The sequence below is a fragment of the Echinops telfairi genome, unplaced genomic scaffold, assembly GCF_000313985.2.
Source record: "Echinops telfairi isolate 266 unplaced genomic scaffold, ASM31398v2 ScPeMD7_10;HRSCAF=50, whole genome shotgun sequence".
In the NCBI taxonomy this organism is placed as follows: Eukaryota; Metazoa; Chordata; class Mammalia; order Afrosoricida; family Tenrecidae; genus Echinops; species Echinops telfairi.
The window spans coordinates 5,133,953-5,148,658 of NW_022103907.1; the positions used below are offsets into that span (position 1 = coordinate 5,133,953).

The 14,706-nt window shown below is 38.1% G+C and overlaps 1 protein-coding gene across 1 annotated transcript in view; it reads left to right on the forward strand.

Annotated features, from left to right (window-relative positions):
* SPAST (spastin) overlaps positions 1-14,706 on the forward strand; it is an 85,369-nt gene that overhangs the window by 17,116 nt on the left and 53,547 nt on the right. Inside the window, exons 2-5 of the mRNA XM_045287022.1 lie at positions 1,430-1,513; positions 5,220-5,303; positions 11,053-11,148; positions 12,709-12,890. Of these exons, the coding sequence (XP_045142957.1) occupies positions 1,430-1,513; positions 5,220-5,303; positions 11,053-11,148; positions 12,709-12,890 (446 nt within the window). The remainder of the gene's footprint in view (positions 1-1,429; positions 1,514-5,219; positions 5,304-11,052; positions 11,149-12,708; positions 12,891-14,706) is intronic.

The window sequence follows — 14,706 nt, forward strand, 5'->3', positions numbered from 1 at the left end:
TGAACTATCTTGGAAGAAGTTCGGCTAGAGTGCTCCTTAGAGGTGAGGATGATGAGACTTCGTCTGACATTCTCTGACCATATTGTCAGGACAGACCAGTCCTTGAAGAAGGACATCATGTTTAGTAAAGTGGAGGGGCAGCAAAAAAGAGGAAGACCTTCAATAAGATGACACCATGGCTGGAACAATGGGCTTAGGCATAGGAACAATTTTTTTTTTCTTTCATATACTTTTTATTACTGATCCATCCACCTAGTAAGAGGCATAGGAACAATTTTGAGGATGGGGCAAGACTGGGCTGTGTTTTGTTCTGTTGTGTATTGGGTCGTTATGGGTCAGAACTGACACCTAACAATGGTAACAGCATTGAATAACTATTCTGGACCAGGTATTGTGTAAATACTGATGGTAAAGAATACTTATGACTTGAAACTAGTTTAATGATGACTTTTGGGGTGGGAAAATGCAAAGAGGAGTAGTATATACTTAAGAGATAGGGGACCAAAAAAAAGATAGAGGACAGCATTTTTTAATTGTTCCGTTGTTGCATTTATTTATAACAAGTCTTTCTAATCTGTTATCAAGAGACACACAGTGTTTTATTGGATTTGAAATTCTAAAGAACATAGTCGTCTTTATTTGATTGAATGGGGACATGAATTGGGAAGCAATGAAAAACAAAATTCTAATAGATTATGTTTAATTTTTATATCCGTTTTGAACTTAGCGTGGATTGAGAATTAATGTGCTACACCAGGCATTTGGTTCAAGGAAAATGTGTTACTAAATGCCACACTTGTAAACTCATGTACCAGTTCTCATGATGTAATAATTTGTTAAATAAAAGCTTACTATAGAAAGGAGGCACCCAACAATGAACATATTACATCAGATTTGAATACAATTAAACAGTGCCTCATCTCAGTGTTACTGAAATCATGTTAATACTTTAATTTTTTTAAATTAGTAAATTATTTTCTTGGGGACTCTTATATCTCTTATAACAATCCATATATCAATTGTATCAAACTCATTTGTACATATATTGAATACATTAATTTTCAAACCTTTATTTCAAGATAAATTTCACCTAAGTAAACTTTCTTTCCCTAGCACAGCATTTCATTGGTTACAAATACCAATTTTGAGAGATGATAACCAAAAAAACCAAGTAAAGGATCCACAACCATAACATGTAGGGAACTAACCCATGAAGACTGCATTTCCCCTCTTGGTGATGCTCAACCTATGTTAAGATTGTAAAGACACCAAGAGATCCTACTATATATATTGTTTCTCAAACTTGTTTGGACACAGCTCTACTTTTTATGTGCTATTTTATGTACTATTTATCAACAGTAGACTTTGGGAAATAGTATACTTTCTACACTTGTGATACGTGCAAATAATTATTTCTGTTTTAAAGCAGGTCAGAAGGAGCAAGCCGTGGAATGGTATAAGAAAGGTATTGAAGAACTAGAAAAAGGAATCGCTGTTATAGTTGCAGGACAAGGTAAGGTTATATTTGCTTACCCATCTAAAATTATATTCACATGGTTCCCTGAATTCAGATTAATTTGTCTTTTTAATTAGTTTATCATAATACTATTTTATTTTTCCATTTACATTAAAGATAGATTTTTTTAATGTTGTTATGTTTGTATATTTACAAATAATGCTTAGTCACCTATAAAATGAAGATGTAGTAACCATATGTGCCCAAACTTGATTCACTGTCGCAGATAATGGAATATTTCCATACATTTTTGAAGCTCCTTTATACTTGAGTGTATATTATTAGAATTAGAGCTGTAAGTTACTTACTTTGATACATATTTGGCTTAAATTTTTTTTAAATTGTTTTATTAGGGGCTCATACAACTCTTATCACAATCCATACATACATCAATTGTGTAAAGCACATTTGTACATTCATTGCCCTCAGCATTCTCAAAACGTTTGCTCTCCACCTAAGCCCCTGGCAGCAGCTCCTCATTTTTCCCCTCCCTCCCCCTTCTCCTCTCCCTCATGAACCCTTGATAATTTATAAATTATTGATTTGTCATATCTTGTCCTGTCTGATGTCTCCCTTCACCCACTTTTCTGTTGTCCGTCCCCCAGGGAGGAGGTCACATGTAGATCCTTGTAATCGGTTCCCCCTTTCCAACCCAGCCTCCCTCTACCCTCCCAGTATCACCACTCACACCACCGGTCCTGAAGGGATCATCCACCCTGGATTCCCTGCATTTCCTTATCTGTACCAATGTACAGCCTCTGGTCTAGCCAGATTTGTAAGATATAATTGGGATCATGATAGTGGGGGGAAGGAAGCATTTAGGAACTAGGGGAAAGTTGCATGTTTCATCATTGCTACATCACACCCTGGCTGGCTCGTCTCCTCCCCGAGACATATTTGGCTTTTTAAAACCCATACAGTTATTTTTCATTTTTACTTTTCTATTTACTCAAACTAAAATTGAGTCTAATTTTACCTGGAAATATAACACTAACATTTGATACGTGCTTTTGGCGCTCCTAAATATCTTGATAAGTACTTCATCAGTGCTGTATTGAATTTTTCCTACAGTTTCATGTTCTCTAGAAGTTGTTGTTATCTTTTCTTTTCAGATGAAGAACCTAAAGTAAAAGAAGTTAAGTAATTTGTTAAGTTACTAACTTGCTAAGTAACTTCCTGGCTAACAAATGAGTTGGGATTGGAATCTAACTGTACTCTTGCTAAATCCTTATATACTAAGTTATGGATATTGTATACTTGGATACCACTTCAATTTACCATTGCAAGAATAAATTTAGAAGCAAAATTATATTATTTGAGATATAATTATATTATTTAGGATTATAGATATTTGTTAGCTGGATGACTACTATCAGCTAATCTCCAAAAATTAAAATGTGGCCGATATTTATCCTCCTGCTTTTCTCTTTCCTTTTAATTTGGACTATTTGTTGAATCTTTTTAGCAGTAGTAGCATCATCAGAACCTGTACAACTTTCAGGGTAATAATGACAAGGATCAAGTTCTTGATTCCCATGCGGTAGAAGAGAGGTTAGACATACCTCCACTCTCCAACCTTTTAAGCATTTATGATACGAGCTGTCATTCCCACTGTACTCTACTAGGTCTCAGTGGTCACAAAGAACTCACACAACATACTTTAATTAAGTGGTTTATTAAGAAATAGGCTGCAATTCAGGATCAGACTTAATACGCTACAGTTTAGAATCACAGATAAGACCGACAAAATCTATTTTCAGTGTAACATAGCTCTCTCAGCTCCTCTTGGACCATGCAACCCTTGTCTTAGCCTAATCAGGATGGGCTCTTCTTGGCTTTCTCAGGATAAGCTCCTGACTTGGCCTTGATATCTGTTACTGCAGGCTGGCTCTGCCACTGGGCCCTTTCCTGGCTTTTTGCCATTGGCTCTCTCTCTCTTTTTGACCCCCCTCAAGGCATGGCGATCCTACCAGGACCCAAACTGACCACTTGCCTCTTCATAGGTCACGGATACTTTATTTGCATAATAGGTCCTTTGAGGTTACAATTCACCTTGTTTACATAACCTACTGACCAATCCCTATAAGATACATTTCAATCACAGGCCAGGCTGTAGTTTAGGACCAGTCATAAAGTATCAAACCAAGCTATTTACAATTTATCCATTTATTCTTTTCAGCCCAGTATTCTCTAGCTTTTTGCCTTCCTGTAAAACAGCCAGGCTACCTGATGGTTCTGTGGGTAAGGCTGGTCACCCAAAGCCTGTGGTTCACACTTACCAGCTGCTCCATAGGAGCAATATAAGACCATAAAGATTTAGAGTCCCAGAAGCGTACAAAGATACAGCAGCCCTGTGTATTAGAATGGACTCAGGAGTGGGCTTGGGTTTGGGGTTATAAAAACCAAACAGAATAAGTAAATGTGTGAGTCTGACTCTTTGAGACTTTGTGAGGTTATGAACTCTATGAATTTTGCTAAAATATATTTGTTTTTATCAAGTACATGAAAGAATAATTAGAAGAAGATAAATTGGATATAAGAAAAAATGGTATTTTATTAAACAAATGGCTTTGTATCATTAAGAGAAGAAAAGCCAATGTCTTCTGTCATTTAGAATTTTAATTTTTATCAAATGAGCTATCTTAGTCTTTCTTACTTAAAACATAGAAGTAACAGTATTATGTTTTGAGACTGATGAGAGCAACATTTGTACAAATGTGCTTGACGCAATGGATGTATGTATGGATTGTGATAACAGTTGTACGAGCCCCCGATGAAATGATTTAAAAATAAGAGAAAGTAAATGCCTAGAAATTAAAAAAAAAAGGAACAAGTAACAGCATTAATGTCTATGACTAAGCTTGTGCGTGCCTGGGCAATGACAAAGTATGTTTTGACTGCTTTCTGGCTGATGGCATTCACAAACTGACACTGATTATAAAACATCTCATTTTAAGAAATTTTAAATGTGAAAAAATAAATCTAGAATCTGTGGAATAAACTAGAAATACAGGAAATAAATAATACATCTGAGAACTCTGTTAATGTACTATAACATTTTTAGAATATGTTATTAAAGTCATATACTTAAATTTGTTTGTTGTTGTGAATTGGGGAGAGGTTTACAGAGAAAACCAGTTTTCTATTTAACAATCCCTAAACATTTTGTTTCATGTCATTGATTGCAGGTTCTACAACATAATAGTACTTTTTCCACCTCCTTTCTCTGTTTCCGGTTTCCATTTCTTTCTCTCCTATCCTTTCTGATATTTGTTTATCCCTGGGAAAATGTTGCCTTTGATCACCAATGGTTCATTATCCTGAGGAATGCATACCTCCCTAGGGTTCTCTTTTCTCACAGGGTGAGTTCACGTCTAGATTTGAAGGGTAGCTAAGGGCCACAGTCTTGGGGAGTTCCATGCGTTTCATTCTGAACAGTAAGATGGCCCTTTTTTATGAATTTAGATCTCTTCCATATTTTTCTCTCACTCTTGCCAGGAGGACCTTATGATGTGATATTCCTTTCAGAGCAGTTGGTTATGGTAACAAGGAACCATCTAATGCTTCTGTTCTTGGTTCATGTTTACTTAGTTTCTTTATAGTCGTTGACTCTACATAAAAGAAGTTAGGTGATGTTTTGTCTCGAAACAGTATTAATCTACAAAAAGTTAGATAATTAATTTTTTTCCTTTTTTTTTTCCAGGTGAACAGTGTGAAAGAGCAAGGCGACTTCAATCTAAAATGATGACTAATTTAGTTATGGCCAAGGATCGTTTACAACTTCTAGGTATCGCTTACTGTATTGTAATATCAGATATGAGATGTATTTGGAAAAATTCCTCAGTAAAACTTTAATTTTAGAAGGGACTAGATTAGTTATCTTGAAAATATGACATAGGCTTCTTTTCTTTTAACTTTTAGAAAAATTGTAATATATGAAAGAGAAGAGTATAGTGAACTCTTGATTGTATATTACCAGGCCCTCCGTAACCATCTGCCCCCATTATTAACTCATGGACATTTTTATTTTATCTATGCCAGGAGTTAGCAAGCTACATTTTCTGGGCCAAAAATCAAGTTTTCTACCTGCTTTTATAAATACGTCTTATCGTTGTGTTGGGTGCCTAGCATATTTATTGTCTGGTCTTTCTAGAAAATGTTTGTTGTTCTGATCTATACCCATTCTATTTCCGTACCCATTTTGTATTATTTTGAACCAAATTAGTGACATTTTCCAATTCATAAATAACTAATATTTGTAAATTATAATTATAAGGACTCTTTAAAAGCAAACTTACCAAAATACCATTATACACTTAAAAAATAAGCACTCAAAAAAAAAAAAAGCACTCATTCCTTTTAATAATAAAAATATAGGCTAAGACCACCAAGCATTATTGAAATTTCTAATAATTTAATTTTTTTAAAACTATGTTTTTACTAGTTGTTATAAGAAGATCCATACATTGTGAATGGCTGTTATGTTTTGTCTCTTTTCCTATACTGTATCTGATGTTGGCTTTTTACATACTGTTTTTCTTGTAAATTGGTCATTGTATCTACAGCCTTCATCAGATTCAAAGCCAACTTTTATTTTGTAATGGCAGAACTACTCACAGTGGTTGTATGTTCTGCTCTTAGGAGCTCTTCAATAGGCTTGCTATGTGAACGGTAGTTGATGACTGATGCCTAATAGCATCCTGCTGTCTTCGCTTCTGCACTTCTTAGGAAAGGAACGAGAATCTTCTCATTGGCTATTTGATGGTGGTGATGGTTACATTTTGTTGTTACAACATCTAAAACAAAGTAGAACAAAATGTTCAACAAGGGATACACTGGAGTGGTTCTGCCATAGCTTGGTATAATGGAAATAGTAGATAGTTGGTAGGCATGCTGACCTTTACTTATTTGTAGCTCTGTAATTGGAAGTATGTTACTCAGTATGGCTAAGCATTCTGTAGGCCCATTGTTATAGGAGGCTAACAGATAATACTTACTTCTTCATATTTTGTGAACATTGAATTATTGAAGAAACCTCACTTATAACAGGCACTCAAAAAATCTTGGATTTTGTTCATCTCCATTACTGTAATTTTCCTTGTTTGTGAGGGAAAATGCACAAACACTTAGACCTGTATGTACAGTTGACCCTTGAGCAGCATAGGAGTTGAGATGCTGAGCTCATCCCCCAGCCCCACTCCCCTAATCTAAGATCCACATATAACTTGATTCCCCAAAACCTAACTACTAATAATCTCATATTGACCAGAAGATTTACCAATAACATAGTTGGTTAATTACATATTTTTATATGTTACATGTATTGCATACTGCACCCACTTAGAGCTGTGTTTTCAATAAAAGATAAAAAGATAATTTTTAAAAGGTTTTTGGGTCTCCTGATAAAGCTGCAGCAATGATTTTACAGATTTCTCTCTCTCTCTTTTTTTTACAATGGTCCATAAGCTGGATTTATTCTTGAAATGGTGGCCAAACTACAAAGACAAAATTTGCTAGAGATGAACTACTCAGGTGGAGATGATTAGCGTCACACAACATGTTTTTTAAAAATCTGCATAAAGGTGCCTTGTGTAGTTCCAGCCTGTGTTGTTCAGGGGTTAACTATGTATATATGTCATTCTTTCATTTTGTATGATCTTTGTGTTTGTAGTTTATTTTCCCCCCTCTGCATTGTTTAAATAAACAACTGTGGTTGCTTACAGATGGCTAACAAAGCCGGGCTTCTGTGGCTACCAGGATTGCAGTCCTACTAAATAAAGGTTTCTACAGACAACTTTCCTCTAGTTCCTAAATGCTTCCTTCCCCCCACCCCCTGCCCACTATCAATTCTACCTGACAAATCTGGCTAGACCAGAGCATGTACACTGGTACAGATAGGAACTGGAAACAGGGAATCCAGGGCGGATGATCCCTTCAGGACCAGTGGTGAGGGTGGATGGAGGGTGGGTTGGAAAGGGGGAACCAATTACAAGGATCTACATATAACCTCCTCCCTGGGGGACAGAAATATAAAAGTGGGTGAAGGGAGACGTCGGACAGTGCAAGATAGGACAAAATAATAATTTATAAATTATCAAGGGTTCATAAGGGAGGGGGCGGGGAGGGAGGGGGAAAATGAGCTGATGTCAAGGGCTTAAGTGGAGAGCAAATGTTTTGAGAATGCTGAGGGCAACGGATGTACAAATGTGCTTTACACAATTGATATATGTATGGATTGGATAAGAGTTGTATGAGCCCTTAATAAAATGATTAAAAAAACAACAAATATAGGTTTTTGTTGTTGCATATAGAATGAAATATTATGCTGAAGACCATTGTATTAAAATTAATTATGTAATCTAATTGATACTTTTATATTTTTGAGCTAAATTTCCTATCATTCTACATATTAAGTATCAAGTGATAAGTTTGATGATTCAAAATAAGTTTGATTTTAGAAAAAAAAAACATTTGGTAACATGTTTAAAAGTGAAGAATTTTATTTGAAATTGAGATATAAAACATTGTCAGCATCTTATCAACTATATTTTTTTTCTTTGAAAAAGACTAATTTTTAAAAAGCTTTCCATATTAGGTGATGGTTTACTAAGCCGGTGTCATCAGTTTTTAAAAAAATTATTTTACTGGAGGCTCTTACAGCTCTTATCACAATCCATACATATATCCATTGTGTCAAGCACATCTGTACATAGGTTTTTTAACATTTTCTTTCTACTTGAGCCCTTGGGATCAGCTCATTTCCCCCCTCCCTCACCCTTTCCCCTCATGACCCCTTGATAATGTGTAAATTATTTTTTTCATGTCTTGCACCCACCACTGCCTCCCTTCACCCACTTCTCTGTTGCCCGTCCCCCTGGGGGGAGGTGTTATATGTTGAACATTGTGTTTGGTTCCCCCTTTTGTCCCCCCCACCTTCTCCTTACCCTCCTGAGGGCTTTGTCTATTCTGGATTCCCTGTGTTGCGAGCTCTCATCTGTACCAGTGCACATGCTCAGCCGGCCATCAGTTTTACGTTCGTTTCAGCTGGCCCGTTGCAGTCCGCTCAGTGTGTGCATCCTCACACTGTTCTCCTTCCCTGTTTGCTGTTTCCAGCCCTCCTTGCCTAACCCTTCTGAACTTTGCCGTTTGGTAAATACTGACCTTTTGATCTAAATTGTCAATTATTCTCACCTGAGGATGAGATCAGTTTTAAATCAGAAGGACTACCAAGAGTCATAGTCTTGGGGTCCCACCAGTCTCTATCTGACCAGTAAACTTGGCCTTTTTTATGATTTTGAATTTTGATCATATTTTCTCCCACTTTCCAGGATTCAATATGATTCTTTTCAGAGCAGTTGATAGTGGTAGCCAGGCAAAAAAGACTGTAATTTTTTATTTGTGGTATTAGAGGACAAAGAGAAAACATGTAGCATAAAGATAGGCATAAAAGGAATTAAAAGGAAGACAACAAAATGGGTGTGTTATCATCCGCAGTCGCATACTTCGATAGTGAAAACAGTAAATCTGTTTAGCTGCTAACCGAAAGGTGAATGGTTAAGGTCTGGTGCTCTGCATCCTCCCCAAAGCAGCCCTTATGAAGCATATTTCTACTCTGACAAGTATATCTTTAAGAGCTCCCACTTAAATACGTATATACTAATATATATTATCGGTGAGACAGACACATAGACCCATCACTGCAGAATAAGGATGTGCAAATATTTTGAGAAAGTGGGGAGAAAGGTTCCTGGGAAAAGTGAAACCTGAGATGAGGATTTGAAAAGATCAGTGAAAGCAATTAAAGATTGTTGGGAAGAAAGGCAACTCAAGATATGACAGCATGGGCAGAGGTAAGGGACAAGAACAGCCTGGTCAGTAGGGAATGGGATTATCATTTACAGTCTCATAAACCCACAGGGGCCGTTCTGCTCTTTTCTATATGGTTGCTAGAGGTCAGAATTGACAGGATGGCCATGAAATACTAGTTAGCATGACTAGGGTTTTAGTTTCTCTGTATTTTTACTGTCTGAGACTAATTAATGCTATTGTGAATTCTGGTTGCTTTTCATTGAAGAATTAGTTGATAAAAATATTTACAAATCACTGTTTGTTCTAATTTATGTCTGTCAACAACCCAAATTTGTGTCTGCCTCAGTGATTTTAAGAGTATTATCATGAAGAAAAATCAGATGACCTACCTGTTAGCTAACAACAGAAAGTCAGCTCCTGGTATGTTGTATCAGCCAATTCTAGGATACAAAAGCTCTACAGTACTTTGTGCTCTGTGCAAAAAAGGTAACTGCTATTTAACCTGTCCCAAAGGTGTATGTGCTTGTACCTTAAACCCAGCATGGCGCCTGCTTGTCTGGGCTCAGAAATGGACTTAGTGCATATGTGCAGTGGTTTTACACCTATTCATTGTAATGCAAGAGAAAAGAATTAGTTTTTCTTGTATCAGTCAGCACAATAAGTATGGTAAAAATAGAATTCCACTTAGGAGTGAGGCATAAAGTCACATTTATTATTTAATCCTTTAGGCCCTCAGACTACTGGGACTAAAACAAATTAATATCACCAGAAACTAAGTGGTAGAGCATGGGATATGTCATCCAGCATATAAAGTTATATGAGTGAGGGAAGAGAATGTAGTAGTAATAGTGGCAAGGAAGATCAAACTTACACTCTGGGTCTTTTCAGATGTTAGACCTACAATTTGAGTTCTTGTTTTCTTGAACTGGGTGAAGTGTTCATAAAATCCTATCTAGATTTTAATTGGTTGATTTCTTAAACAAGTAACAATGCCATTATATTCAGAGTGTTTCAGAATGAAAAGCACCCATCTCATGCTGTGTCCCCTTCTCTCCTGCTCAGAGACCATGGCTGTCAGCAGTTTCTCTGGGTTCGTTTCGAGATAATCTGTGCATATATGCGTGTTTGTGTTTAAACGCAAATACCCCAATACTGTAAACACAATTCTGTACTATGCTTATTCCACTCCACTTTTCTTGTCTGGTAGCTTGTTAGATTAGCTGAATGTAGCATTTCCGAGACATTCTTTAGAATTTGCCCTTATTTTAAGTGCTGTCCTTCTTTCCTGCAGTGTCCTTTTTTTTTTAATCTTTAAAATTCTAGTCAACCTCCTCTAAAGTCTTTGTTATGGTTACATTTATACTTTGTAGTCTGTTTATAATTACTGTTGTTTTTATAATATTTGTGTTTTAAGTTGTCATCTAAATGAATGATCTGAATGGTAGAGAACATAGTCATTGGAAAAAATCTCCATGGTACCCTTATATCATAATGATTTGGACATATTTTTACATGCTTAACATAGCTTGTTAATTCCTATTGCTATTTTCATGTCTGAATTTTTACTAATGACATTTCAGAAAATTTCTATTAATGCAAAAACCTTTTATGTAAAAAATTTGCCTTGAAATAATTTTTAATTTTCTTACACTTTTTATTTGTTCATGTACTTTTTTTCCTTTTTTCTTTTGCTTATTTTTTTCTTTTTATCCTCCTTTGTTGCGTAGAGAAGCTGCAACCTGTTTTGCAATTTTCCAAATCACAAACAGACGTCTATAATGACAATACTAACTTGACGTGCCGCAATGGACATCTTCAGTCAGGTAGGTTTAAGCTAACCTGTAAGAAAGCTTATAAGCAAAGTAGAAGCAATTAATCTTTTAGTTAACCTATAATGTTGAGTTAATTTTATAATGGTAGGTTTAATAGTGTTTTTGTTTGTTTTTAATAGGGCTGTGTTAAAAATGCAGTATTCCTAGTGTTCATAAACCAATACCAAACTTAGTACCATGTAGTCAGTCTTGACTCATAACAGCCATCTAGGATAAAATAGAACCTCTAAATCTTTATGGGTGTTAACTGCACATCTTTCTCTCATGCAGTGGCTAGTAGGTTCAACCTCCTAGCCTTTTGTTTACTAGCCAAGTGCTTGAACACAACACTACCAGGGCTCCCTGACCATGGTGTGTGTCAAAATGGTATAGTGGTGCCAGAGGTCCTCTTACTTTAGGGGGTTACAAGATCAACATCAGAAGCCCAAAGCTGATTTCTTTGAAGTGGAGGTCAGACATATTTCTTCTTGCACTCTACTTCTCTATAGGATTCAATAATTCATTACAGTGGCCATAGCAACTCACAGACAATACTCTGAATTATCGAGTCTATAGGGAAGTTAACACGTTACAATTCAAGCTCAGAAATGTTTAGAATACAGCCCTGCAGTCATGAGTAAGTCTCAGTCATGTATGCAAACATGCTTCTCCCTGATTCTTAAGGCCCTCACCTTCTTGGACTGGTGTGACCTTGTCCCTGCTCTTTAGCTCTGGCTGATAAATGCCCAGAGCCAACCCACACTGCCAGCAAGGCTTCTCCCCGGAGTCACTCCACTCTCACACTCCGTGTGTTGCCGAGCAAGGCCATAGTTTGGGGGCTACATCTGACCTCCTCCAGCTTTAGTAGGGAGGAGAATACATTGCCACCCCAGCTCACAGCAGAGGACAGATAGCCTCCACGCTTCATTCCTCTTTTTACCTATTCTGAGACTAACCATTCCTCCCATGGCACTCTACTTCTCTGGCTGAATTAGATAAGTCATTGCAGTGGCCACACAGACTCACAGACAATCCAGTTGTGAGGGTTTCCTAAGGAAGTTAACAAGTTACCTCAAGTCAGGATCATAAAACATTTAGGATACAGTCTTTGGTCCACAGCAGTACTTTTCCTCATCTAGAAGCCAAGTCTTTCTCTGTGGTCCTCAGCCTTTCAGTCACATGGTTCCTTGGTCTCTCCCTCCATGGTCAGGAAGCCCACCTGCCATTCTGCCTCACTCTTTCCTGGCCTCGGAGGAGCTCCTCCGCTCTGGGTCCTGGTGGCTCGTTTGGTCTGCCTCTTGGTCTTTGTGCTGTGATCTCTGTTGCCTCGTCGTCATTTCAGCCTGATCTCACTTGCACTCGGCTTGTGAGCTTTTCTTTCTTGATAGTCCTGGGATTTTCTTTCTTCCTGCTTTTGAGATGGCTCTCTATATATACAGGGATGGCCACCAAAACTAACCATTCCCTTCTATTTGTGTCTCACATATCCTTTTTGCATGGCCCCACCCAATCATTTGGTGGGAGTTTTAGGGACATGGATTAAAGAGCCATATTTAATTAATTTCCTTTCAGCACATCTCTGCCAATGCAGAAAGCACTTCACTCTGCCAGTAAGCCTGTGCCGCAAAGGCACTCAGCTTTCTCAGTCCTTGGGCCACGAAGCCTACTATGCCGTCTCCCACCAGTTTCTGTTCTGCTGCTATCAGTTCTCTGCTGTACTTGTTGCTGCTTCTGAGTATTTTGCACTATCTCTGGTGAGTCAGCGCTCTCTTTTTCTGGGTTTTGCTTTCCCAACTCTCTCATCTCTTGGGTCTAGTGAATTTTTGGTTTGGACCCTGGCCCTTTTTGCTTGGTAGTTGTGAAGTCCTCCTCTTCCTGCCCCTGGGATAGCCTGTTTTAAGTCTAGTAGGATTGCAGAAGTTTCCAGTTTGTTAGAGCTCCGTACAGCTTATTTTCATGCCCCACCCTCAGTCCAAGGTGTTCAATTCTAACCCTGTAGGTTGGCAAACTCATTTGCTTAAGTGCCTGGAGGCATCCCATTCTCCTAGCCAACCTCAGAGCACTTAGCTTTACTTGCTCTCTCAGGCCAGGAAGCCCACCATGGAGTCTCATGCTCTTGGCTCTGCCACTGCTACTCTGTCTCCTGCATAGAGGAAGTTGAGCTCACAGGGATCTTGGGGCGGCATTCCAAAGGACATGCTCTACACCTTCCACTTGTTTCTTGGTGGTAGTGAGTGCCCCTTTCCAGGTCTGAGATTGCACATTCTAAAGACAGCAGGATGACAAAACCGACCACTCCCCACAGTAGAGTTCCATCGACCCTATTTGCACGTTCTCACTCAGTCATTCAGTATGCGTTACAAAGGCTGTGGTTAGAAGAGCCACACCCAGTAATTCAGGCACTGTAGTAGCATTTTGGAAAAAGAAGAAAGTGCACCGCATGTAAGTGTGTAAAGTTTTCTCATTGAACAAATGTTTTACTTTAATAATTCTCAGAATAAATATAGGGTCGCCATTAGAATTGACTCGATGAGAGTGAGTTTGGTTTAGTTTGATTATCAGGATAAATTGTAAAAAGCTTTTAGGCCTAAAGACTTTGTGTTAATTTTCTTTGATGTCTTGATGCTTTCTCATGCTTTTCCATGTGCTAGGTTGCATGGGGGTTGGGGGAAGACAATAAAAACTTTTTTTAGAATTTACAACTAATTTTTTTCCCCCTACAGAAATAAATTTTTCTTATTTCAAATCCCTAGTAATCTGTCCTTGTAATTCTGTTTTACCGTTGCTGAGTGGTGTTGAGGTTGCAGCTATTTGCAGGGCACTGATGACTATTATGCATTAATTTCTAGCAGATGAGATAGCATACGCAGGTTTAGTTTCTTCATGTTAACTATGCTCAAGAACATTTTTGGGCTGTTTCACTTGGATGGGTTACATCAGTTTTCTTAGGAACTAGATATGCCAAAGTCCACTTTTAACTACGTGTGTCTATAATGCAAAATTATTACACATGCAAAGGAAATGAGAAAATGTGATCCATGTAAAAGAACAAGCCTTTAGTAGGCAGTTGCTGGCCAGTCTTCCAAGATCCTGTCTGCTAGCACTAAGCAAATGGCCTCCCAAAACCGAGACCCAGGTGCAGCCTGGGGTTCCGTGGGCAGGAGGCTACAACAGGAGCTGATGAACCTCATGATGTCTGGTGACAAAGGAATCTCTGCTTTCCTGGAATCAGACAATCTTTTCAAGCGAGTAGGGACCATCCACTGAGCGGCTGGCACCATCTATGAAGACCTATGAGGTCAGCTCTCCCTGGAGTTCCTCAGTGACTACCCTTACAATGCGCCCACAGTGAAGTTCCTCACCCCCTGCTACCACCCCAACCAACATGGACACTTAGGGTAACATCTCCCTGGACATCCTGAAGGACAAGTGGCCCACCCTGTATGATGTCAGGACTATTCTCTCCATCCAGAGCCTGCTGGGAGAGCCCAACATCCACAGCCCTTTGAACACACTTGTTGCCGAACTCTGGAAAAAATCTACAGCCTTTAAGAAATACCGGCAGGAAAC